This window comes from Halichondria panicea, chromosome 3 (genome assembly GCF_963675165.1).
Source record: "Halichondria panicea chromosome 3, odHalPani1.1, whole genome shotgun sequence".
NCBI lineage: Eukaryota > Metazoa > Porifera > Demospongiae > Suberitida > Halichondriidae > Halichondria > Halichondria panicea.
The window spans coordinates 8,188,206-8,213,838 of record NC_087379.1 but is presented as its reverse complement, the minus strand read 5'-3'; the positions used below and the strand labels follow the sequence as shown (position 1 = coordinate 8,213,838).

At 43.1% G+C, this 25,633-nt stretch overlaps 6 protein-coding genes across 8 annotated transcripts in view; 4 read left to right on the top strand and 2 right to left on the bottom strand.

The window, feature by feature from the left end:
- The window catches only part of LOC135334215 (cleavage stimulation factor subunit 1-like), a 3,929-nt gene extending 1,500 nt beyond the window's left edge, over positions 1-2,429 (top strand). The window contains exons 6-11 of the mRNA XM_064529315.1: positions 1-40; positions 794-873; positions 933-992; positions 1,529-1,679; positions 1,800-1,886; positions 2,154-2,429. The exon at positions 1-40 is cut by the window's left edge and continues 159 nt beyond it. Coding sequence (XP_064385385.1) covers positions 1-40; positions 794-873; positions 933-992; positions 1,529-1,679; positions 1,800-1,886; positions 2,154-2,347 — 612 coding nt within the window. The 3' untranslated portion in view covers positions 2,348-2,429. The remainder of the gene's footprint in view (positions 41-793; positions 874-932; positions 993-1,528; positions 1,680-1,799; positions 1,887-2,153) is intronic.
- On the bottom strand, positions 2,398-3,916 carry LOC135334232 (short-chain dehydrogenase/reductase family 16C member 6-like). The gene is made up of 3 exons (XM_064529343.1): positions 3,365-3,916; positions 2,758-3,131; positions 2,398-2,609 (listed from the first exon to the last, which is right to left on the bottom strand). Exons 1-3 carry the CDS (start codon positions 3,824-3,826, stop codon positions 2,528-2,530), a joined length of 918 nt encoding a protein of 305 aa, XP_064385413.1. The 5' UTR covers positions 3,827-3,916; the 3' UTR covers positions 2,398-2,527.
- Positions 3,917-3,952: 36 nt separating this feature from the next.
- LOC135334208 (terminal nucleotidyltransferase 4B-like) lies at positions 3,953-6,542 on the top strand. The gene is made up of 3 exons (XM_064529309.1): positions 3,953-4,095; positions 4,616-4,675; positions 4,883-6,542. The coding sequence occupies exon 3, from the start codon at positions 4,886-4,888 to the stop codon at positions 6,290-6,292; it is 1,407 nt and encodes a 468-aa protein (XP_064385379.1). The 5' UTR covers positions 3,953-4,095; positions 4,616-4,675; positions 4,883-4,885; the 3' UTR covers positions 6,293-6,542.
- A 49-nt stretch (positions 6,543-6,591) lies between these two features.
- Positions 6,592-13,625, top strand: LOC135334190 (protein O-GlcNAcase-like). Its single transcript, XM_064529280.1, has 12 exons — positions 6,592-6,780; positions 7,075-7,126; positions 7,283-7,511; positions 7,723-7,894; positions 8,085-8,183; positions 8,566-9,485; positions 9,741-9,915; positions 10,342-10,415; positions 12,139-12,344; positions 12,606-12,807; positions 13,001-13,160; positions 13,368-13,625. Exons 1-12 carry the CDS (start codon positions 6,735-6,737, stop codon positions 13,520-13,522), a joined length of 2,490 nt encoding a protein of 829 aa, XP_064385350.1. The 5' UTR covers positions 6,592-6,734; the 3' UTR covers positions 13,523-13,625.
- Positions 13,626-13,812: 187 nt separating this feature from the next.
- Positions 13,813-24,626, bottom strand: LOC135334226 (NADH-cytochrome b5 reductase-like). Of its 3 annotated transcripts, none has more exons than XM_064529334.1 (5): positions 24,527-24,626; positions 24,066-24,461; positions 14,701-14,797; positions 14,526-14,630; positions 13,813-14,285 (listed from the first exon to the last, which is right to left on the bottom strand). In XM_064529334.1, exons 2-5 carry the CDS (start codon positions 24,419-24,421, stop codon positions 13,866-13,868), a joined length of 978 nt encoding a protein of 325 aa, XP_064385404.1. In that variant the 5' UTR covers positions 24,422-24,461; positions 24,527-24,626; the 3' UTR covers positions 13,813-13,865. The 3 variants fall into 3 exon arrangements, with proteins under 3 accessions (XP_064385404.1, XP_064385405.1, XP_064385406.1); XM_064529335.1 differs by lacking the exons at positions 13,813-14,285; positions 14,526-14,630; positions 14,701-14,797 and adding exons at positions 22,865-23,294; positions 23,554-23,658; positions 23,729-23,825; XM_064529336.1 differs by lacking the exons at positions 13,813-14,285; positions 14,526-14,630; positions 14,701-14,797; positions 24,527-24,626 and adding exons at positions 22,865-23,294; positions 23,554-23,658; positions 23,729-23,822 and having other exon boundaries at positions 24,167-24,319.
- On the top strand, positions 15,454-22,634 carry LOC135334189 (protein O-GlcNAcase-like). Its single transcript, XM_064529279.1, has 12 exons — positions 15,454-15,636; positions 15,931-15,982; positions 16,139-16,367; positions 16,577-16,748; positions 16,930-17,028; positions 17,420-18,339; positions 18,593-18,767; positions 19,394-19,467; positions 21,189-21,394; positions 21,644-21,845; positions 22,038-22,197; positions 22,379-22,634. The coding sequence occupies exons 1-12, from the start codon at positions 15,591-15,593 to the stop codon at positions 22,531-22,533; spliced, it is 2,490 nt and encodes an 829-aa protein (XP_064385349.1). The 5' UTR covers positions 15,454-15,590; the 3' UTR covers positions 22,534-22,634.
- Positions 24,627-25,633: the final 1,007 nt, after the last annotated feature.

Below are 25,633 nucleotides of genomic sequence, written 5' to 3'. Positions count from 1 at the left end.
TCAGGGGACTTCCTACTGGCTGGCACCTCTCAGTCAACACGTGAGCCATACTAATACATTGGTGTACATGGCAGCTGTCAATCGTTCGGAGGACTCTTCCAGCTGCCATAACTTGAAGTCCGTGGATCCAATTTCAATAATTTTATGATTTTCTGAAAGCTTAGAAAAAGACCTTTCAAATGGTATCATCAAAGTTCATATTTGAGAGATAAAAGTATTTGCCAATTTAGCCGTACCATGGATTATAGCCCATGGTCCAAGGCCGAAAAATGACAAATTAGGGCCCGGACGAAATTTTGGATTGAAACATATCATTTGAAAGGTCTTTTTCTAAGCTTTCAGAAAATCCTGAAATGTTTGACATTGGATCAACGGTACTCAAGTTATGGCTGTTGAAAGATGTTCAACTTCCTCCCAGTACGATCTTTGGTTCGGGGACTCTTCCAGCTGCCATAACTTGAAGTCCGTGGATCCAATTTCAATAATTTTATGATTTTCTGAAAGCTTAGAAAAAGACCTTTCAAATGGTATCATCAAAGTTCATATTTGAGAGATAAAAGTATTTGCCAATTTAGCCGTACCATGGATTATAGCCCATGGTCCAAGGCCGAAAAATGACAAATTAGGGCCCAGACGAAATTTTGGATTGAAACATATCATTTGAAAGGTCTTTTTCTAAGCTTTCAGAAAATCCTGAAATTTTTGACATTGAATCAACGGTACTCAAGTTATGGCTGTTGAACTACAGTACGTTCAACTGTTTAGTACGTGATTTCTCCATCTCTATTTACAGTGCGGCTCTATGACATCAGCTCACTCAACTGTTACGTGGCGTCCGATTCCAGAGACCAGCACACGAAAGGAATCACTTCCGTAAGCCACACCTCTTATTAAGTTCTTCTCTTGAAAATAAACTCTTTCCTAATTTGCAGATTCATTATTCTACTGAAGGGCGATTGTATGTGACAGCCAGCGAGGATGGATCTATTAAGGTGTGGTCTGCATAATAGTTAGGCCTTCAGGGCGTAGCCGCAAGAGGCTTATGGTAAAACTGTGTGTGTGTGTGTGTGTGTGTGTGTGTGTGTGTGTGTGTGTGTGTGTGTGTGTGTGTGTGTGTGTGTGTGTGTGTGTGTGTGTGTGTGTGTGTGTGTGTGTGTGTGTGTGTGTGTGTGTGTGTGTGTGTGTGTGTGTGTGTGTGTGTGTGTGTGTGTGTGTGTGTGTGTGTGTGTGTGTGTGTGTGTGTGTGTGTGTGTGTGTGTGTGTGTGTGTGTGTGTGTGTGTGTGTGTGTGTGTGTGTGTGTGTGTGTGTGTGTGTGTGTGTGTGTGTGTGTGTGTGTGTGTGTGTGTGTGTGTGTGTGTGTGTGTGTGTGTGTGTGTGTGTGTGTGTGTGTGTGTGGTTGTGTTCCAGCTGTAACTGCTAAACAGTTGCAATGCGAGTGCAACTAACAGTTTCTATAGACTTCTAGCCACGTTTTCCTGTTGTTGTATCGTCTATTAATGTCTGATCTGTTGCGATATCTGCTGACAGGTTTGGGACGGTGTGAGCAATCGCTGTGTCAACACATTCAAGAAGGCCCACAATGGCGAGGCTGTGACCTCGGTGAGGTTCAGCAAGAACTCTAAGTATGTGCTCTCCTCTGGCAAAGATGGGAACGCTGCTCTCTGGGAACTGTCAACAGGTAGTAGCTTTTTCATAATTATAGTAGCCTTGTTTTTTAAATCAGGCCTAGCTAACTTTAAACTTGTTTGGTAGTGCTACAATATGGTGGCTTAGGTCAGCAATTGTGTTATTCTTGCAGGGAGACCACTCAACACTTATCAGCCCAGCAAGTCTAAGAACGTGCTCTTCAGTCCCTGTGCCATATTCAACCACACAGAGGACTATGGTTAGCTGCACTACACACACATGACACACACATGACACACACTTGTATACAATGGACCATAGACTGAATGCTAATAATAGCATATACACACATGGAGCAATGGTCCAGTGAAGTAGTCTAGCTAGCTATGAGTTATCGAGAGTTTGCATGTTTCCAGTGAAGACTCTGAATTGACCATCATTATTAGGCTTGTAGTTTCGTATTGAGAGCATTTTTGTAACGATTGTGATCTATCTACTAACTGTATGTTTGTCCATGTGTGTGCAGTGCTCATGTGTGAGGAGAGGAAGCCTCAGTACATGATCCTCTCCTGGGACGCTCGGACTGCACAACCCCACGGACCCCTACCCAGTAACCATGGCAATACCGTCCACTACATCAGCCACTCCCCCCAAATAGCCGCACTCATGACGACCGGTGAAGACAACAGAATCAAGTTCTTCTATCATAGAGACCAATAATTTCCAACTAACTTATTATAATTATTATGTTGTAATTAATTTTTGTCGTGTTGTTGAAATGTACAAGTTTTTGATAATTGAATGTTTACAAATAATAATATGAAGTGTAGGAATTATACAAAATATGCAGTAGACATTGAACAGAATTATACGCACATACATACAAACATGGTGGAATTGTCACTGTGAGTGACTACTGTCTATTGCATCGTCTGCTCCAACTATCCTCTGAATACAGTCAACAGCTCGAGTTGGTAGAAACCTGCGTGGGGGGGGGAGGCCGAGGGGGGGGAGGGGGGATATATTATGAGGGGATATAAAATAATTGAAGCAATACCACTACAATAAATTTGCTAATAATAATTATAAGTATTAACAAAGTCGTGTGAGCAGTCTAAGTCTGTCCTCACCCTTTCAAGAAGATGAACACATAGAATAGTTTAGGGATAGCCACAAGGAACTGCCCGTCCTGAACTGCCCTCAGAGTGCGATCAGCCACGTCCTCCGCCCTCAGGCTACGAAACAACCACTGCAACCTGGTCTTCACGCCTGCAAACATCCTCGTATCTCCGATATGCGACGGACACACACAGGTGACATTGATCCCAGTCTTGTTGGCTGCTCTTAGCTCTGTACGAAGTGTCTCTGCAAACATGACTGCCGCTGATTTGGAAGCACAATAATCGGTTAGTCCGGCACCACCCACAAACGCACACACAGAACATATCTGGACAATATAGCCATAGTCGTTCTCCATCATCCAGGGAAGGAACGCCTTCACTGTCTGTGTGTGTGTGGGGGGGGGGGCAGTTGATTGTCATGTGATATGCAACTACTAGGATTGCGGTACTATACATTAACTGGCATACGCTAGACTATAGAAATGATATCACTAGTTACTATACATGTACGAGTTTATATGGAGCTATAAATGGGCGAAATATTCAAGTTTCGTATAATTAGAGTGGTCCTATAATTAAAAGAAAGACGGTAGAATGTATAATGACAGGGGCTTACCCAGAAATGAGCAAGAGTGTTGACTTGAAACGTCTTCTCGATGGCTTTATCAGAGCTCTCCCATATCTTCTGTCCTGACAGGCGGCCGGCGTTGTTCACGAGGACAGCCACATCTCCGATATCCTTCTGTATCTTCTTGGCAGCCCGGTACACTTGATGTCTGTTCCCACAGTCCACCACGTCTGTAAATACTTCGTTACCCATTTCAGTTATTTCCTCGGCCACTGCCTTTAGTTTTTGCTGATCAATGTCCCACAGAACCATTGTAGATCCACTCTCGGCGAATTTGATAGCGAGTTGTCGGCCCAGGCCCTGAGCAGCTCCCGTAACAAGGCAAATATCAGCACTGAAGTCAGGTCTTGATTTTGAACACCATCTTGGTATGCAGGCCCGTATAGCCCCCCAGATTGTGAAGAATAGGAACTTGATGAGTAGTGTGACTACCCTAAGTAGTCTATTCATATCTCAATGGCCTGAACAGCAAACAAAAACTGTCACGAAAATTCTACTTCTTTGAGTAAATTACTACTGTGCTTTAATAAGAATACAACAACAAAGGGGGCGTGGTTCTCCTGAGGGTGTGTCAGTGGGCGTAGTTCAAATACCCACGCTATCAAGAGAAAGTCTTTGTTTGAGAAATCTATTACTGATCTGTTTTTGAAGACAACTCTGAACCAACTCTCATATCTGACTCGGCTATCTGCCAAAACACACCTTCATCACTTCACAGAGTGAGTTGTAGCTAGTCAAGCTAGTCAGATACACACACGTGCAAACTAGTCCATTATCTGTTAGCACATGTTCATTTAATCATTCTACTGATTATTATCATGTACATAATATCAATTTTATAGCTAATATTGGTACATACAATATATTAGAAGCATTAATGTAAGTCCCTCTCAGTGAAGTTACTAGTTCCCTGTGTATACATTGTACAAGACACACCTAATAATGTTTATGAGGTATTGCACAACCAGCGTTGTTTGTGATGTCAGGTTTTATAATTCTAAGAACACTCTGCATTTTTTGTACTCTCAGTGACTATTCTTAACAATATGCGAAATCCTTCTGGGAATATTGCACTAAGGGTCACTTGTCTCTAACAAATTAAATATTCATTGCCTCAGCTATCCCTAGAATGTTAGAATACTTGGAAAGCTTTTGATTCCTTGCTATATTAACCATGATAGTACCTCATATAGCATGCCGTCAGTTGTGTAGCTGCTGTTACTGTGTTGTTTCCTGCAGGAACTATTTAAATAGAAAAACACTTACCAACCACTCTCTGTTGTTACCCTCTGCAAACACGTGAGTGGTGCTATAGATTTTACATGAGCGTTAATTTAATGTCATAGTAAATTGGAGCATGTTTTCTATGGTTTGCTTGAAAAGAATACATTACATCCCAATTAACATGTTGTGTTTTGTGTCGAATTACGCTTTAAGTGTATGCTTAGCAGTGAAACATTGTTTCAGAAGCATATGTTGACCTTCTGAATGTTGATTTGTCTGCAGGAGATGGCCTCCACCACAACATCAGTAAGACATACAGGTATTACTCCCGCCTCTGAAACGTGGGCCAAAATTGAGGAAACAACCACGTCACAGCCGGACTACCTCCCACTTGGAAGTGTCGATGTAGCGGCACGTACTGATGCTAGTATACTAGCTCAAGAACAAACTATCCCTAGCATGTCCAAAAGAAAAAAACTGCTTTCGGGAGAATCGACGAAGACCTGTACACCGTGGAAAACTAAAGACTATCCACGAGACCCACCTGGGCTTCATGAGGAGATTAGCGATTGCTACGAGTATCTGAAACCTCGACCGTCTGAGATCCGGATGAGGGCCGATGTTATAACCCGAGTGGCTCATATAATCAAAAACCGATGGCCTCATGCCGTTGTGAGTGTGTTTGGAAGTGTGTGTAACAACTTGTTTCTACCCACAAGTGATATTGACTTGGTTGTTCTAGGCCAGTGGGCTAAGCTGCCTCTGTTCTCGCTTGAAGAGGATTTTGTCACCGCTGACATTGCTGTAGACGGTAGTATTCTAGTCCTGGACAAGACCAGCATTCCAATCATCAGATTCATCGACAAAGTAACGGAGGTCAAAGTGGACATCAGTTTTAATCGAGATACAGGAATCGAAAGTGCGAGAATGATAACATCGTTCATTCACGAGTATCCTGCCCTGCCCAAACTTGCCCTTGTGATAAAGCAGTTCCTGACTCAGCGTAATCTCAACGAGGTCTTCTATGGTGGCATCAGTTCGTACAGTATCATCCTTCTCATTGTCAACTTTCTGCAAGTTCACCCGAGGTACAAAGCTGCAGACTCTGACGCAAATCTAGGAGTTCTTCTAATCGAGTTTTTCGAGTTGTATGGCCGAAATTTCAACTACATGAAGACAGGTATCACAGTGTTGGATGGAGGTTCGTACTTCGACAAAAATGATCTGGCTGATGATCGATCGATGTTGTTCATTATTGACCCCACTGACCCTAAAGCCGGCAATGCTAGCAGGGGGTGCTACGGCATGTGGCAAGTGAAGCAATCATTCGAGCAAGCTTTCCTGCGGCTACACACTCTAGTGCTGACTCGAGATAACCCGACTCCAAAATGTGACTCGCTTCTTAGTTCAATTATTCAAGTATCGGCTGAAGTTGACGAGTATCGAAACTGGGTGGATGCCAACTGGCCTGCCCACCCCCTCTCACCGCAAGCATCTAGTTCACCGTATTTTGTACAGCTGGGGCCGCTATTGACCACACCCACATACGTCCAACAACAGTACCCCTCGATGGTGTATAGTCCCGTTAATGGTGCTTCTTATTCTATGACAAATCATTACACGCAACAGCAGCCTGCCCCGATCACGCCCATCTCCTCAACACAATCAACCACGAACGATGTGAGTAGCTAGTACTGTTTTTCTACTATTGTAACTTTGTCTTTTCTACCTCTTTCATGTTAAGGCTCTCTTTATATGTACTCTCTTTTGAACCGTTTATCAGCGTTACAGTGCCAGGAAGGACTTTTCTGTTGCCTTGATTTATTTGTGATTACATACGTGTTTTATGTGCACATGTGTATGAATGGTGTGTGTGCATGTCACTTGTATGTATCCCCAACAAAACTCAAGTTCATGTTATAAACATTATTTTCAACAGTCATTCTAATTAAGAGTATAGACAGTACATTTGAATGAAATATTGTAAAGTAGTCAATCCGGTCTGACAAGGGTTCAAAGGTCAACTCGACAGCGAAGCTGGTATATTTTTATTACGCATCGTGTGTGCAATAAAATTGTTGTTGAAGCTTATAAACATGTCTGTAGACAGATAACAGTGTGTGATATACATCAGATGGCGGCAAGAAGTCAAAGACAATTTCTATGTGGAGTGGTTGAAGGTAACAAACGTCATAATTATCATGATGTACAGTAGCGCCTGTGGCCGGCTATGCTTGTATTTTTAAGTTATTTAATTACACTGTAGCTGTTTAGATACAGGCCTTATGTGCAGTATTGCATGTGTTTCTGTGGATTTATTGCATTCGCTCTATTAAATATGACAAATCCACAAATAATTATTAAATGCATAATTATTTTTTTTATTATTAATTTTTATAATTATAATTATATGGGACATGGCATGCAAGGCAATGCTCTCTGTGTGTGTGTGACTAGTCCCTGTGTGTGTGCAGGCTTCTATGGACGACCATGGAGCCATGAGCAGAGGTGTGATCTATTCACTCAGTAAGTAATATTTTTAACAGCGTACAGCAATAAATAAGTAGTTTCTGTGCATCAAAGCAAAAGAGATTTGACATAATTATTGCCAGCACAATATAAATTATTCGTTTGTACATAATCTATGTAGCTACATCACACCCCACCCACACACACACACAGTATGTCGGTGTGGGGACTCAACGTGTACCTGTACGCCCCTAAAGACGATGACAAGCATCGTGCATACTGGCGTGACCTTTACACCCTGGAGGAGGCCAACACTCTCTCCCTGCTCATCCAGGAGTGCAGGGACAGAGGGGTACTGTTTATATACGCCATTGCCCCGGGACTCGATATCACCTTCTCTAGTTGTGAAGACGTCACATTACTCAAGAGAAAACTGGATCAGGTGATCTCACGTGTGCATGCCCACCACCTAGTTAACTCTCTTGGCACTGACATTTCCATACGCTATTGTTCATATTTGTCAAGCCTAGTTGAGCTAATAACATATCCTATAGTTGAGCTATAATTATTGTAAATCCTTGATGTACATCCGAAATTTATTTTGGTTTTCCACAAGTGTATGTGCCTAACCCCCGCCCCCCCCTCATATCCAGGTGGCTGCTCTAGGCTGCAAATCGTTTTCCATGCTATTTGATGACATAGAGTCTGACATGTGTCCTGCCGATGAGAAAGTGTTCCCCTCCTTTGCTCATGCTCAAGTGACCATCACTAACGACATGTACACACACCTGGAACGCCCTGAGGCATTCCTATTCTGTCCAACAGGTGACCTGCCAACTGTGTCCAACTAATTGCAGCACTTAATCACTTGTTATGCCTAACTTCTTGTATTGTGCATTTTCTGTTCCACATGTCTGAATCATCAGTGTTGTACGTTACGAGTTAAACATGCTAAACATGCTATTGGCGTTTAACCCCTCATCTACACCATTATCTTATAACCCCTCCCTCACAGAATATTGTGCCTCCCGGGCACTACCCACCGTGGCAGACTCCCAGTATCTGCTACACATTGGAGCCGAGCTGCATCCTGACATTGATATCATGTGGACAGGTGAGGTCAACACATTAGTGGCATTACAGTCATGACCTCTGAGCCTTTCATCTTATCAGACTAATTTCCGTGATAATTATTATTATATTACATTTTTAAAAGTTGTTGTAGATCAAGTTTCATGGATATCAGCCAATCCTTTGATCTCTACTCCCCTCATGTGATTGTGTGTGTGTGCAATCTTGTAGGGACTCCATTCAGTCTGGGGTTTACTAACAGAGCAATGATTGTTTTTGCATTCTTTACCATAAACACTAGCACTCCCTTTTCTCTTAACTACATGTGTACAATAGAACAGCTGAGTCACTACTTGTACCATTCCATTGTTTCGATAAGGCTACAACTCTGTAGTTATAGTGATTGTGTTTCGTTTTCTTTACAGGTCCTAAGGTCATATCGAAGGTCATATCAGTCGAGTCCATTGAAGAATTGTCGGCAGTCATTAAACGCCCACCTGTCATCTGGGACAATATCCACGCCAACGACTACGATCAACGCCGATTATTCCTCGGTCCATACGACGGACGATCCGTAGGTCTACTACAAAAACTTCGCGGTGTAGTAACGAACCCAAACTGTGAATACGGTGCCAACTATGTGGCCATACACACCCTAGCCCAGTGGAGCAAGTGCTCCAATACTCTCAACAAAAGAGCCTCCCCAACAAGACAAGCCATGCTGCTCGAGATGGAAGAATCACCGGACCTAACCTCGCTGGATATTTCAAGTGATATAAAATCTAAGGAATGCGCACGTAGTGGGAACGGCGATTCATTTTACGACCCCAAATTGGCACTGGTAGCTTCTCTCAAGGATTGGTTCGCAGAGTTCAAAATCCCACGACGCAAACCAGAACACTATAAACCCGTGAAAGATGCCGAGTCCATAGCCAAGGCAATAGATGCTGAACAAATGGGCTGCTCTGATCAGGAAGAAATAGGCAGTAGTGCAATGGGTGTGCCCTCACCACCTAGAGTGGAGGGTGCTATTGAAGAGGCTTCTATATCAGAGCAATTCACATTCAAAGATCTCTGTCTAATGGTAGACTATTTTTTCCTTCCCCACCAGCACGGGGAACAGGCCTTGCACGTTTTGAAGGAGTTTTGCTGGCTTAAAGAGAATGCGCCCGGGTATAGTTTGCTGCAGAGCTACGAGAAGTTGAAGGGGTGTGAACCAGTGGACTGCGTGGGTGGAGTGGGCGGTGGTGTGAGGAGTGTGGAGAGAATGGAGCCGGACGATGGACTGCAGAGTGACGGTGAAACATGCGACTCTCCTCTGGAGGAAGGGATGAACTTAGTCGATGTGAGCTACATATGTACTAATGGGGTGTCTAATTGTATTGTATCATGTGATTATGTATTACCATGTGAAGTAGCTGATCACCTGACACCCTAGCAGCTGTTAGCAGTTGTGCAATGGCTTAGAAGTTATTTCCACTACCAGTAACCACTATTGGCAGCTGCAGCATGTCCTTATTATAAACTTATGTGTACAGTACATGATAATTATGCTGCCTACATATTGATTGGCCTTTTCTCTCCCCCCCCCCCTCCCCAGGTCTCCCGCTGGTGTGAAAGAGCTAAGAAGTTTCATACTGTATGTGCGTGCGTCAGTGACATGTATGCTCACCTGACCACCATCCCCAACCGCCCACTCCTCTATGACCTCTACCAGTACAGCTGGGATGCCAAGGAGACCACAATGCTCCTGGACTCCTATGTGGCCTGGTTGGGTAAGCATCTTGTGTGTGTACATGTACCATATAGCGTGTATATTTTGAGGGTATATATAAAGTTTGCGGAAAGTGCCATTAGAAAGATTTTTGCAGATTTAATAGTAGCCTTTTTACAGTATGCATGCATGTGAGGGTATAAATGTTCGCGGTACATGCTTTATCAACGAAAACCGCAAACATTTATACCCTCGAAATAATTATACTCGCTATACAGTGTGTACATGTATAGTCTTTGCAAAGGAAGCAATTGTTTGATGTGTCAGCTTTTTACAAGTTTAGATGACGTATAACATCTTGTTATTGTTTCTAGTGAATAGATACCATGTTGTGTGGGTGTGTGATTGTCTAATGGCTGCCAGCTGTGCAATTAAGTCATGTTTACAATGGCCTTCACTAATCCTTGGCATTCCCTCCACCGCACAGAGGCTGGTGGGAGTGATGTCAACCCAGACCATGAGCCCCATGTTCCTAGGGGCGGGATCACAGCTGAAATGCAGGTATGTAGGCCTCTATCTCCACCGTAGTTGATGTACATTACAGCGCCAGACATTGCAAGACAACCGTACAGCACAAAATTTTCGAAGGACTTAATTTTCGCTGTTTTCGTGGGTTAGCAATCCGTGAAAATTAGGTCCACGAAATGCTTATATCTAACAGAAGACGCAACGTCATTTGATCATAGATAGAAGAGAAAGGGATTGGCAACGGGGGCAGTTCACGTGATGCTTTTACATTGAATGTACACAGATGGGCCTGAAACCATCCGTGTTTCGCCCTAAAACTCCCGCGAAAACCTGGGAAACTTATTGTGTCTAATGCCTACTTCTCAAAGACCCCTCCAACTTAAACACATGCCCCCTGATGGTAGGTATCATTTAGAATATAATCTTGGTTTTCGTGAAGTAGCTAGAGGTACAGAGAGCCTCTGTCAGAGGCTTTTTCATGCTTGTGTTCCTATAGCTAAGGTTGTGTTACTAAGTAGTGTGCTATGTCCCAAATGGCCACACAAATGAGGTGAAGTTGATGTTTAGCAGTAGAACTGCTCGTAGACTTTTTTACAGACGGCAAAAACAATTCTCATGAATTATTCATGTTTAGACTCCCACGTTAGAAGTAAGCCTCGAGGCGAAACACGGATGGTACCGGAAGTGCATTCTGTTGCCAATCCCTTTCTCTTTTATCTATGATTTGACCAAATAGCGCAAATTTATTCCAACGAAATGCTTTTAGAGGCCATTTCACGAAATTCAAATGACTCGAAAATTTCGCGCTTATACGATATGTACCAAATGAACGTATGGTGATATAGGGAGAAATAATTATTTAAATTTCGTATAATTAGAGTGGCGCTGTAATTAATCAACTACGGTATGCATGTAGTCGAATCCCTTATTCTATATGATTATTCTGGTATGGAAGGTAACCGTTGGGCTTTCTCTCTCCCCCCTAACCACTGTGTAGCACGCGATGTATAACGTCTGCCACTGTGTGCCGATACACAACATGGACACACCATTCTAATCTAATAATAATAATTAGCCTGAGGGCTGTTTAGGCAGGTGGCCCCTTATGTGGTGTGTGTGTGTGTGTGTGTGTGGTGCTTGTCTCTCTCTTGGATGCTCTCTCTGGTGCTGGTGATTACTGCTGTAACAAACACTCTATTCTTGTTAAGTTGTTAATAATTTCTGCTCTAGCTAAATTCATTCTCACAACAATTGTTTAATTAATAATTAATAATAATAATTTTAATCATCAACCACAATTTAATTAACAGTTGATTCAGCAATTAAAGAAACTACTTAAAAAATCACTTTATGAATTATCAGAATAATTATTATCTCTCAACAGTTGTCATAGACAACAACTCACTCTCATTTCCATTCTCACCTTCTGTTTTTTGCAAAATGCTTGTTTTTGAATTGTTGTATCTACAATGTATTGAAAAAATAATTTGTGATTTTGTACCTTTGATGGTGGTTCAAAACCATGGTTACAGTGGAACCTCTGATCTTGTTAAAGCTTATAAAGGCGGAGGGTTTGTTCAGAGGTTCCACTGTAGAATAGGTATGGTTTTCTGGTTCTTAAAGAAAACAATCTTCATTCAAGTGGAAACTGGTTTTTTCTGGTTCTTAAGCAATTTATGCTAAAGGCCTCTCATGTTCAGTGACCCCCCTCCAGTTAGGCCTTGGTTGTGTGACCTTTGCCCTCGTTCCCCTCTAGCGGCTACTTCCTCAAGTTCGAGGCTCTAAGAAGCTTTATGGGCGTGGTCACACTCCTCCCGAGCCCCCCTCCCCTGTGATATACACCATACGCCCGTATCGTCTTGACGACAAGGCCCTCGTCTATCAGACCTGCCTGGAGACGGGAAACAGTGGGCGGGATGCAACAGGGGACTTCCCCAACTTCCCTAACATGCTGGGAGACAGGTGAGCTGCTTATCATACATGCATGTACAGGACGTTGTGTAGTAGCTGTTCGCTTATCATGTACATGATGACAAGTATTGATTATAAACATTTTTTTGCGTCCACAGCTTGCACTGTACTTATGCTTGTATATCACCAGGAGGGCATTCATGAGATCACTTAGACAATCATTCTCAGTTTACTAACCTGTTCGCACTTCGTTCCCATATCATTTACATAATCCATTATGGTTTTCTGTTTATCAACCCCCCCCCCTTCCAGGTTTGTTGGTCCATACCTCACCCTCAGCCCTGACCTCTGCTTTGTTCTGGAGGATGCCCTGGGTGTGTGCGGCTACATGTTGGCCACGCTAGACTCTCAGGCTTTCTACAAGGCGTACCTGGAGGAGTGGCTACCACTCGTCACCAACGACTACCCAGTTCCCCCTCTGGAGGTCAGAGAGAAGGGACCCCACCCGGAGGAGGTACTGTTCTAGGTCTTATAAGTCGTGAGCATGTTATTTGTGTACTATAGTTGAAGTTTTGCAGTGTATACTATTATAGGAAAAAAATTACATTAAAGTTATACTCACACGATGACATTGCTCTCTAAAAGCCTAAAACACAAATTGCAGCAAATTAAAATTTATGTACTAGCTGTTACCATGTCCTTTGTAGGAGTTGCTCGAGGATTTGTTCCGGCCTAGCTTCTTCCTCCCGCCTCGTCTCCAGCGTGACTACCCCTCTCACATGCACATCGACCTCATGAAGAGGGCTCAGGGACAAGGAGTGGGCACACGCATGCTCAAGACACTCCTCGCCACTCTCAAGGCTAAAGGTTGTTCGTCCCCATCTGAGAATTGTCTTGTTGTGTTAATTCTGTTGTAGTTTGCCTTGTACGTAAATATATTCATATTTAAGCAAGCCTCACAAGTATATTATAAGTATAATTATTATACGGATTGTTTCATTTAAGAGCCTGTAGTGTTCCTCCAAGTGGCTGGTTTCAATGGCTCACCGCACTTGATGCTCTTGCCTGCTGCAGGGTCTCATGGCGTACATCTGGAAATGAATGCCCAAAACGAACGTGCAAAGAAATTCTATAAGAAGATCGGTTTCAAGGTACTCAGATTGGATGCCGATGCATCTGGTAAAGGATCACCACCCGAAGATGTGCTTATCTTAGGACGACTATTGTGAACTATGTAGAACAATCAATATTCTAATTTATGTATTCCTAAAATTTTTTAATTTTATTGTACATGCATCTAGGGTTATTATATAATTATCAATTTTCTACAAATCTGGAATCCACTGTAAACAATAAAATAACTCTGGGTATAGAAGAGCATAATGAATGATAGCTTTGGGAAGAATAGGTGTGGCTTAGTGGTTAGGGTGGTGGATTAGTAGATTAGGGTTCTCAGTGAGTCCTCCTCTAACTCAGAGCCACCTCCACCACGCGTACCATGCAGCATTCATAATATAACTTGTTGCATTTGATTATGGTACGAACTAAAAAAATGTTGACTCTCCATTAAAATTAAAATTTGTGATACATGTTTTTGGAATAGCCTATCTTACTAAGATGGTTTATCATGTCTTTGTCGAATGACCTAGTTCCACAGATCAGCACATGACTCTCTGTACATGCCCGAGGCATTTCCCTGCCCACCACCTCACAGTCTAGTCTCCCATAGTGTACTTTATCTCCATACTTCATCAGTCCCGGATCAGCTTTAGTGTCTTGTTCAGAAGCCTTGCTAAGTACGTACAGTGATCTAAAGTTCCAATAAGCAGTGTATTTGTCAAGTTCTTTCTTTAGTAGGACAGTGTGTTGTGTGCTGGAGGAATAGACAAGATGTATGAAGGTGTCGTCAGCCTCGTTCTCAATGATTGTTCTGATGACTTGGATCATGGGTGCTATCCCGGTCCCACAGGCCAGCATGCCAATGTGTCTGTACTGTGTGTGTGGGGGGGTGTGTGTGTCTGTACTGTGTGTGTGGGGGGGGGTGTCTGTACTGTGTGTGTGTGTGTGGGGGGGTGTGTGTGTCTGTACTGTGTGTGTCTGTACTGTGTGTGTGTGTGTGTTATACAGAAGTTAGTTAGCTCCAGCCTCCATATCTATTTACATGGACAACCTAAAATGATGATTAATTAAACCCAAACTACACTGATTATTGTAACTACCTAATATTCGTACCTTGTTTGGCTTGTAGTTGAGTCCACCAAACGGCCCCTTCCATTCAGTCACTGTTCCCACCGCCCACGCTCTAATCACCTCCGACACACGTCCATCTTTGTACAACTGTAGAGAGACTATTATAGGACATGCAGATATTAACCATTATGGCATACTGTGTGTGCTGGCTGCTCACCTTGATAAGCACAGCAAAGGAACCATCTTCATCCGGTGGAGAGATTGGTGTGTACTGTCTAGTCACAGAGCATTCAGAAGAATCAACAAACCCCCTGTAGAAATATTAACACTAGTAAGCTTGGGTACCCAGGGCTGCATCCAGGATTTTGGATCAGGGGGGGGGAATTATTCAAGTATCGGCTGAAGTTGACGAGTATCGAAACTGGGTGGATGCCAACTGGCCTGCCCACCCCCTCTCACCGCAAGCATCTAGTTCACCGTATTTTGTACAGCTGGGGCCGCTATTGACCACACCCACATACGTCCAACAACAGTACCCCTCGATGGTGTATAGTCCCGTTAATGGTGCTTCTTATTCTATGACAAATCATTACACGCAACAGCAGCCTGCCCCGATCACGCCCATCTCCTCAACACAATCAACCACGAACGATGTGAGTAGCTAGTACTGTTTTTCTACTATTGTAACTTTGTCTTTTCTACCTCTTTCATGTTAAGGCTCTCTTTATATGTACTCTCTTTTGAACCGTTTATCAGCGTTACAGTGCCAGGAAGGACTTTTCTGTTGCCTTGATTTATTTGTGATTACATACGTGTTTTATGTGCACATGTGTATGAATGGTGTGTGTGCATGTCACTTGTATGTATCCCCAACAAAACTCAAGTTCATGTTATAAACATTATTTTCAACAGTCATTCTAATTAAGAGTATAGACAGTACATTTGAATGAAATATTGTAAAGTAGTCAATCCGGTCTGACAAGGGTTCAAAGGTCAACTCGACAGCGAAGCTGGTATATTTTTATTACGCATCGTGTGTGCAATAAAATTGTTGTTGAAGCTTATAAACATGTCTGTAGACAGATAACAGTGTGTGATATACATCAGATGGCGGCAAGAAGTCAAAGACAATTTCTATGTGGAGTGGTTGAAGGTAACAAACGTCATAATTATCATGATGTACAGTAGCGCCTGTGGCCGGCTATGCTTGTATTTTTAAGCTATTTAATTACACTGTAGCTGTTTAGATACAGGCCTTATGTGCAGTATTGCATGTGTTTCTGTGGATTTATTGCATTCGCTCTATTAAATATGACAAATCCACAAATAATTATTAAATGCATAATTATTTTTTTTATTATTAATTTTTATAATTATAATTATATGGGACATGGCATGCAAGGCAATGCTCTCTGTGTGTGTGTAACTAGTCCCTGTGTGTGTGCAGGCTTCTATGGACGACCATGGAGCCATGAGCAGAGGTGTGATCTATTCACTCAGTAAGTAATATTTTTAACAGCGTACAGCAATAAATAAGTAGTTTCTGTGCATCAAAGCAAAAGAGATTTGACATAATTATTGCCAGCACAATATAAATTATTCGTTTGTACATAATCTATGTAGCTACATCACACCCCACCCACACACACACACAGTATGTCGGTGTGGGGACTCAACGTGTACCTGTACGCCCCTAAAGACGATGACAAGCATCGTGCATACTGGCGTGACCTTTACACCCTGGAGGAGGCCAACACTCTCTCCCTGCTCATCCAGGAGTGCAGGGACAGAGGGGTACTGTTTATATACGCCATTGCCCCGGGACTCGATATCACCTTCTCCAGTTGTGAAGATGTCACATTACTCAAGAGAAAACTGGATCAGGTGATCTCACGTGTGCATGCCCACCACCTAGTTAACTCTCTTGGCACTGACATTTCCATACGCTATTGTTCATATTTGTCCAGCCTAGTTGAGCTAATAACATATCCTATAGTTGAGCTATAATTATTGTAAATCCTTGATGTACATCCGAAATTTATTTTGGTTTTCCACAAGTGTATGTGCCTAACCCCCGCCCCCTCCTCATCCAGGTGGCTGCTCTAGGCTGCAAATCGTTTTCCATGCTATTTGATGACATAGAGTCTGACATGTGTCCTGCCGATGAGAAAGTGTTCCCCTCCTTTGCTCATGCTCAAGTGACCATCACTAACGACATGTACACACACCTGGAGCGCCCTGAGGCATTCCTATTCTGTCCAACAGGTGACCTACCAACTGTGTCCAACTAATTGCAGCACTTAATCTCTTGTTATGCCTAACTTCTTGTATTGTGCATTTTCTGTTCCACATGTCTGAATCATCAGTGTTGTACGTTACGAGTTAAACATGCTATTGGCGTTTAACCCCTCATCTACACCATTATCTTATAACCCCTCCCTCACAGAATATTGTGCCTCCCGGGCACTACCCACCGTGGCAGACTCCCAGTATCTGCTACACATTGGAGCCGAGCTGCACCCTGACATTGATATCATGTGGACAGGTGAGGTCAACAATTAGTGGCATTACAGTCATGACCTCTGAGCCTTTCATCTTATCAGAAAGTTAGACTAATTTCCGTGATAATTATTATTATATTACATTTTTAAAAGTTGTTGTAGATCAAGTTTCATGCGATATCAGCCAATCCTTTGATCTCTACTCCCCTCATGTGATTGTGTGTGTGTGCAATCTTGTAGGGACTCCATTCAGTCTGGGGTTTACTAACAGAGCAATGATTGTTTTTGCATTCTTAACCATAAACACTAGCACTCCCTTTTTCTCTTAACTACATGTGTACAATAGAACAGCTGAGTCACTACTTGTACCATTCCATTGTTTCGATACGGCTACAACTCTGTAGTTATAGTGATTGTGTTTCGTTTTCTTTACAGGTCCTAAGGTCATATCAAAGGTCATATCAGTCGAGTCCATTGAAGAATTGTCGGCAGTCATTAAACGTCCACCTGTCATCTGGGACAATATCCACGCCAACGACTACGATCAACGCCGATTATTCCTCGGTCCATACGACGGACGATCCGTAGGTCTACTACAAAAACTTCGCGGTGTAGTAACAAACCCAAACTGTGAATACGGTGCCAACTATGTGGCCATACACACCCTAGCCCAGTGGAGCAAGTGCTCCAATACTCTCAACAAAAGAGCCTCCCCAACAAGACAAGCCATGCTGCTCGAGATGGAAGAATCACCGGACCTAACCTCGCTGGATATTTCAAGTGATATAAAATCTAAGGAATGCGCACGTAGTGGGAACGGCGATTCATTTTACGACCCCAAATTGGCACTGGTAGCTTCTCTCAAGGATTGGTTCGCAGAGTTCAAAATCCCACGACGCAAACCAGAACACTATAAACCCGTGAAAGATGCCGAGTCCATAGCCAAGGCAATAGATGCTGAACAAATGGGCTGCTCTGATCAGGAAGAAATAGGCAGTAGTGCAATGGGTGTGCCCTCACCACCTAGAGTGGAGGGCGCTATTGAAGAGGCTTCTATATCAGAGCAATTCACATTCAAAGATCTCTGTCTAATGGTAGACTATTTTTTCCTTCCCCACCAGCACGGGGAACAGGCCTTGCACGTTTTGAAGGAGTTTTGCTGGCTTAAAGAGAATGCGCCCGGGTATAGTTTGCTGCAGAGCTACGAGAAGTTGAAGGGGTGTGAACCAGTGGACTGCGTGGGTGGAGTGGGCGGTGGTGTGAGGAGTGTGGAGAGAATGGAGCCGGACGATGGACTGCAGAGTGACGGTGAAACATGCGACTCTCCTCTGGAGGAAGGGATGAACTTAGTCGATGTGAGCTACATATGTACTAATGGGGTGTCTAATTGTATTGTATCATGTGATTATGTATTACCATGTGAAGTAGCTGATCACCTGACACCCTAGCAGCTGTTAGCAGTTGTGCAATGGCTTAGAAGTTATTTCCACTACCAGTAACCACTATTGGCAGCTGCAGCATGTCTTTATTATAAACTTATGTGTACAGTACATGATAATTATGCTGCCTACATATTGATTGGCCTTTTCTCCCCCCCCCCCTCCCCAGGTCTCTCGCTGGTGTGAAAGAGCTAAGAAGTTTCATACTGTATGTGCGTGCGTCAGTGACATGTATGCTCACCTGACCACCATCCCCAACCGCCCACTCCTCTATGACCTCTACCAGTACAGCTGGGATGCCAAGGAGACCACAATGCTCCTGGACTCTTATGTGGCCTGGTTGGGTAAGCATCTTGTGTGTGTACATGTACCATATAGCGTGTATATTTTGAGGGTATATATAAAGTTTTGCGGAAAATGCCATTAGAAAGATTTTTGCAGATTTAATAGTACAGTTGAGCCTCGGTTATCCGAACACCTTTGTCCCCGGGCCCATTCGGGTAAGTGAAATATTCGGATAATCAAAACATGCCAGCTGGCTTCTTTTTGCCAGCCACGTGGGCAATTTCCTACTGCGCATGCTCAGATTGCACTATGCTCTAGCATTCGGATAATCGAGGATTCGGATAACCGGGATTCGGATAACCGAGGCTCAACTGTAGCCTTTTTACAGTATGCATGCATGTGAGGGTATAAATGTTCGCGGTACATGCTTTATCAACGAAAATCGCAAACATTTATGCCCTCGAAATATACTCGCTATACAGTGTGTACATGTATAGTCTTTGCAAAGGAAGCAATTGTTTGATAATGTGTCAGCTTTTTACAAGTTTAGATGACGTATAAAATCTTGTTATTGTTTCGATACCATGTTGTGTGGGTGTGTGATTGTCTAATGGCTGCCAGCTGTGCAATTAAGACATGTTTACAATGGCCTTCACTAATCCTTGGCATTCCCTCCACCGCACAGAGGCTGGTGGGAGTGATGTCAACCCAGACCATGAGCCCCATGTTCCTAGGGGCGGAATCACAGCTGAAATGCAGGTATGTAGGCCTCTATCTCCACCGTAGTTGATGTACATTACAGCGCCAGACATTGCAAGACAACCGTACAGCACAAAATTTTCGAAGGACTTAATTTTCGCTGTTTTCGTGGGTTAGCAATCCGTGAAAATTAGGTCCACGAAATGCTTATATCTAACAGAAGACGCAACGTCATTTGATCATAGATAGAAGAGAAAGGGATTGGCAACGGGGGCAGTTCACGTGATGCTTTTACATTGAATGTACACAGATGGGCCTGAAACCATCCGTGTTTCGCCCTAAAACTCCCGCGAAAACCCGGGAAACTTATTGTGTCTAATGCCTACTTCTCAAAGACCCCTCCAACTTAAACACATGCCCCCTGATGGTAGGTATCATTTAGAATATAATCTTGGTTTTCGTGAAGTAGCTAGAGGTACAGAGAGCCTCTGTCAGAGGCTTTTTCATGCTTGTGTTCCTATAGCTAAGGTTGTGTTACTAAGTAGTGTGCTATGTCCCAAATCGCCACACAAATGAGGTGAAGTTGATGTTTAGCAGTAGAACTGCTTGTAGACTTTTTTACAGACGGCAAAAACAATTCTCATGAATTATTCATGTTTAGACTCCCACGTTAGAAGTAAGCCTCGAGGCGAAACACGGATGGTACCGGAAGTGCATTCTGTTGCCAATCCCTTTCTCTTTTATCTATGATTTGACCAAATAGCGCAAATTTATTCCAACGAAATGCTTTTAGAGGCCATTTCACGAAATTCAAATGACTCGAAAATTTCGCGCTTATACGATATGTACCAAATGAACGTATGGTGATATAGGGAGAAATAATTATTTAAATTTCGTATAATTAGAGTGGCGCTGTAATTAATCAACTACGGTATGCATGTAGTCGAATCCCTTATTCTATATGATTATTCTGGTATGGAAGGTAACCGTTGGGCTTTCTCTCTCCCCCCTAACCACTGTGTAGCACGCGATGTATAACGTCTGCCACTGTGTGCCGATACACAACATGGACACACCATTCTAATCTAATAATAATAATTAGCCTGAGGGCTGTTTAGGCAGGTGGCCCCTTATGTGGTGTGTGTGTGTGTGTGTGTGTGGTGCTTGTCTCTCTCTTGGATGCTCTCTCTGGTGCTGGTGATTACTGCTGTAACAAACACTCTATTCTTGTTAAGTTGTTAATAATTTCTGCTCTAGCTTAAATTCATTCTCACAATAATTGTTTAATTAATAATTAATAATAATAATTTTAATCATCAACCACAATTTAATTAACAGTTGATTCAGCAATAAAGAAACTACTTAAAAAATCACTTTATGAATTATCAGAATAATTATTATCTCTCAACAGTTGTCATAGACAACAACTCACTCTCATTTCCATTCTCACCTTCTGTTTTTTGCAAAATGCTTGTTTTTGAATTGTTGTATCTACAATGTATTGAAAAAATAATTTGTGATTTTGTACCTTTGATGGTGGTTCAAAACCATGGTTACAGTGGAGCCTCTGATCTTGTTAAAGCTTATAAAGGCGGAGGGTTTGTTCAGAGGTTCCACTGTAGAATAGGTATGGTTTTCTGGTTCTTAGAAAACAATCTTCATTCAAGTGGAAACTGGTTTTTTCTGGTTCTTAAGCAATTTATGCTAAAGGCCTCTCATGTTCAGTGACCCCCCTCCAGTTAGGCCTTGGTTGTGTGACCTTTGCCCTCGTTCCCCTCTAGCGGCTACTTCCTCAAGTTCGAGGCTCTAAGAAGCTTTATGGGCGTGGTCACACTCCTCCCGAGCCCCCCTCCCCTGTGATATACACCATACGCCCGTATCGTCTTGACGACAAGGCCCTCGTCTATCAGACCTGCCTGGAGACGGGAAACAGTGGGCGGGATGCAACAAGGGACTTCCCCAACTTTCCTAACATGCTGGGAGACAGGTGAGCTGCTTATCATACCATGTACAGTACGTTGTGTAGTAGCTGTTCGCTTATCACGTACATGATGACACGTATTGATTATAAACATTGTACTGTACTTATGCTTGTATATCACTAGGAGGGCATTCATGAGATCACTTAGACAATACATTCTCAGTTCACTAACCTGTTCGCACTTCGTTCCCATATCGTTACACAATCCATTATGGTTTTTTGTTCATAACTTATTTCAACCCCCCTCCCCCCCAGGTTTGTTGGTCCATACCTCACCCTCAGCCCTGACCTCTGCTTTGTTCTGGAGGATGCTCTGGGTGTGTGCGGCTACATGTTGGCCACGCTAGACTCTCAGGCTTTCTACAAGGCGTACCTGGAGGAGTGGCTACCACTCGTCACCAACGACTACCCAGTTCCCCCTCTGGAGGTCAGAGAGAAGGGACCCAACCCGGAGGAGGTACTGTTCTAGGTCTTATAAGTCGTGAGCATGTTATTTGTGTGCTATAGTTGAAGTTTTGCAGTGTATACTATTATAGGAAAAAAAGTACATAAAGTTATACTCACACGATGACATTGCTCTCTAAAAGCCTAAAACACAAATTGCAGCAAATTAAAATTTATGTACTAGCTGTTACCATGTCCTTTGCAGGAGTTGCTTGAGGATTTGTTCCGGCCTAGCTTCTTCCTCCCGCCTCGTCTCCAGCGTGACTACCCCTCTCACATGCACATCGACCTCATGAAGAGGGCACAAGGACAAGGAGTGGGCACACGTATGCTCAAGACGCTCCTCGCCACTCTCAAGGCTAAAGGTTATCTGTCCATCTGGGAATTATCTTGTTGTGATGTAGTTTGCCTTGTACGTAAAACATATTCATATTTAAGCAAGCCTCACAAGTATATTTTAAGTATATATAAGAGCCTGTAGTGTTCCTCCAAGTAGCTGGTTTCAATAGCTCACAACTGTGCACTTGATGCTCTTGCCTGCTGCAGGGTCTCATGGTGTACATCTGGAAATGAACGCCCAAAACGAACGTGCAAAGAAATTCTATAAGAAGATCGGTTTCAAGATACTCAGATTGGATGCCGATGCATCTGGTAAAGGATCACCACCCGAAGATGTGCTTATCTTAGGACGACTATTGTGAACTATGTAGAACAATCAATATTCTAATTTATGTATTCCTAATTTTTTTTTATTTTATTGTACATGCATCTAGGGTTATTATAATTATTAATTTTCTACAAATCTGGAATCTGCTGTAAAACAATAAAATAACTCTGAGCATAATAAATGTGATGAATGATAGCTTTGGGAAGAATAGGTGTGGCTTAGTGGTTAGGGTGGTGGATTAGTAGATTAGGGTTCTCAGTGAGTCCTCCTCTAACTCAGAGCCACCTCCACCACGCGTACCGTGCAGCATTCATAATATAACTTGTTGCATTTGATTATGGTACGAACTAAAAAAATGTTGACTCTCCATTTAAATTAAAATTTGTGATACATGTTTTTGGAATAGCCTATCTTACTAAGATGGTTTATCATGTCTTTGTCGAATGACCTAGTTCCACAGATCAGCACATGACTCTCTGTACATGCCCGAGGCATTTCCCTGCCCACCACCTCACAGTCTAGTCTCCCATAGTGTACTTTATCTCCATACTTCATCAGTCCTGGATCAGCTTTAGTGTCTTGTTCAGAAGCCTTGCTAAGTACGTACAGTGATCTAAAGTTCCAATAAGCAGTGTATTTGTCAAGTTCTTTCTTTAGTAGGACAGTGTGTTGTGTGCTGGAGGAATAGACAAGATGTATGAAGGTGTCGTCAGCCTCGTTCTCAATGATTGTTCTGATGACTTGAATCATGGGTGCTATCCCGGTCCCACAGGCCAGCATGCCAATGTGTCTGTACTGTGTGTGTGGGGGGGGGGTGTGTGTCTGTACTGTGTGTGTGGGGGGGGGGTGTCTGTACTGTGTGTGTGTGTGTGGGGGGGTGTGTGTGTCTGTACTGTGTGTGTGTGGGGGGTGTGTCTGTACTGTGTGTGTGTGTGTGTGTTATACAGAAGTTAGTTAGCTCCAGCCTCCATATCTATTTACATGGACAACCTAAAAAATGATAATTAATTAAACCCAAACTACACTGATTATTGTAACTACCTAATATTCGTACCTTGTTTGGCTTGTAGTTGAGTCCACCAAACGGCCCCTTCCATTCAGTCACTGTTCCCACCGCCCACGCTCTAATCACCTCCGACACACGTCCATCTTTGTACAACTGTAGAGAGACTATTATAGGACATGCAGATACTAACCATTATGGCATACTGTGTGTGCTGGCTGCTCACCTTGATAAGCACAGCAAAGGAACCATCTTCATCCGGTGGAGAGATGGGTGTGTACTGTCTAGTCACAGAGCATTCGGAAGAATCAACAAACCCCCTGTAGAAATATTAACACTAGTAAGCTTGGGTACCCAGGGATGCATCCAGGAATTTGGATCAGGGGGGCGAATTGGGCAAATTAAAAATGTAGGAGGGGCGAAGTCATCAGAATTACAAATGAATCTGAGATCCTGGGGGGGGGGGGGGGCAAATTAATATAATTATAGGCAAGAGCATGATACTCAGTTAAAATTATGTTTAGTACCACAATAGATGGAAGGGTTAGGGTATCACTCCCCTGAGTATGCAGTGCTGGCCAGGCTGGTAACCCAGGCAACGACCCTCAGGCAGAGATATAGTGTACACAAATGAATCCTCTGTAACTTGTACAATATCCTTCACCGTAAGTGCTGTGAACTCATTTGTAGACAATGCAGACTTGACAGGCAACTCTCTTCCCTCTAAACGTCCCAGTTTTTCACGTCTCCAAGCGGCTCTTTCCAGTGGTGTCATGGCAACCAGTGTCGTCCATGTTTGCAGCTCATCGTGGTAGATGTCCATAACGCATGGAGTGCACCCTGTGCCACAACAGTCGCTAGGCAACGGCTCGTCAGGAGGGTCCGGTAGGTACGATAAAGGGTCCTCCAAATTGTCCATGGTTCTTAATATTGTAATAGTATGCTTGGAGAGGTGTTGTCTGTACGAGAATATGGGGTACATATAAAGTCATATTCGATATTTTACTGACAAGAGTAGATTTACCCTCCTTAAGGCCTTGTGTTGTGTACCAGGTCCTCTAGCCAGCACTGTGAGTGTCAAATAACATTCCTTCATTTCTCAAGAGAGGTGTGGCTAGAGAGTGAGAGGGAGGGGCTTGTCCCTGCACCTTGCAATGATTCACTGCCTACTTTATACAAACCACTTCCGGTGACCCAAAGTAGCGCTTGTGGTTATTCATGGGGCTCCGGATCTGGTGGTTGGGTGTCGGGAAACCGGCATCTGCCATCAGAGCGCTACTTTATCCGGAGTTCTGTAACTCTCAGTATGCACTGCTAGGTGTAGTGTACTTTATGCTGCCCTCGAAAGCAGTACCTTATGCTACCCTAAAAAGTAGTACTTATGCTACCTTAAAAAGTAGTACTTATGCTGCCTTCAAAAAGCAGTACTTATGCTACCTTAAAAAGTAGTACTTATCCCCTAAGCAGTTTCTGGCCAGATCGCTTTTTTTTTTAACGTAAGCCGTTGGCACTGAATTGGCTCATCATAATTATATTATGATCTGCTTGCCATTGTTTCAGCTTATATAATTGAGAGCGACAAAGATAATGTATGTTTTAATGGATTATGTGAAGGAAAAGGTAAACCATGCAGTTACAAAGTACTTCTTTTTCGTTTGCACTAAGGGTATTAACAAGGTTTGGTGTGAACTCATTATTGCTCTACATAGATGTGTGCTGTCAAGTTGTGCAAGATATATAGTGAGATGCAGTCCAGCGACCCAGCACACCACACTCTACTGAGGCAGACCTCCCTCGTCCTTCATCAAGATGACGGCACCTCTCAACAACACTCACTCTTGGCCAAGGTAAGTCCATTACTCGGTGGTAGCATATAGGGCACTACAATGCACCTAGCTGAACTGATAGCTGCTAGGTGGCCGGGCCCCCCAAGAAGTGTGATCGAAAGGCTTGTGAGATTATCATGCTGACCCTGCATGTATAGCTGTTCAATAGTAATTTAACTGTTTTTATACATGTATAGCTATAGATTTATAAGATTTATTTATTCCTCATTGTATATTGCAGAATCTTCCCAGCTCTAACTACCAGTTCAGCAGATGGTTTGAGCTAAACACCAACCCAGATCCTT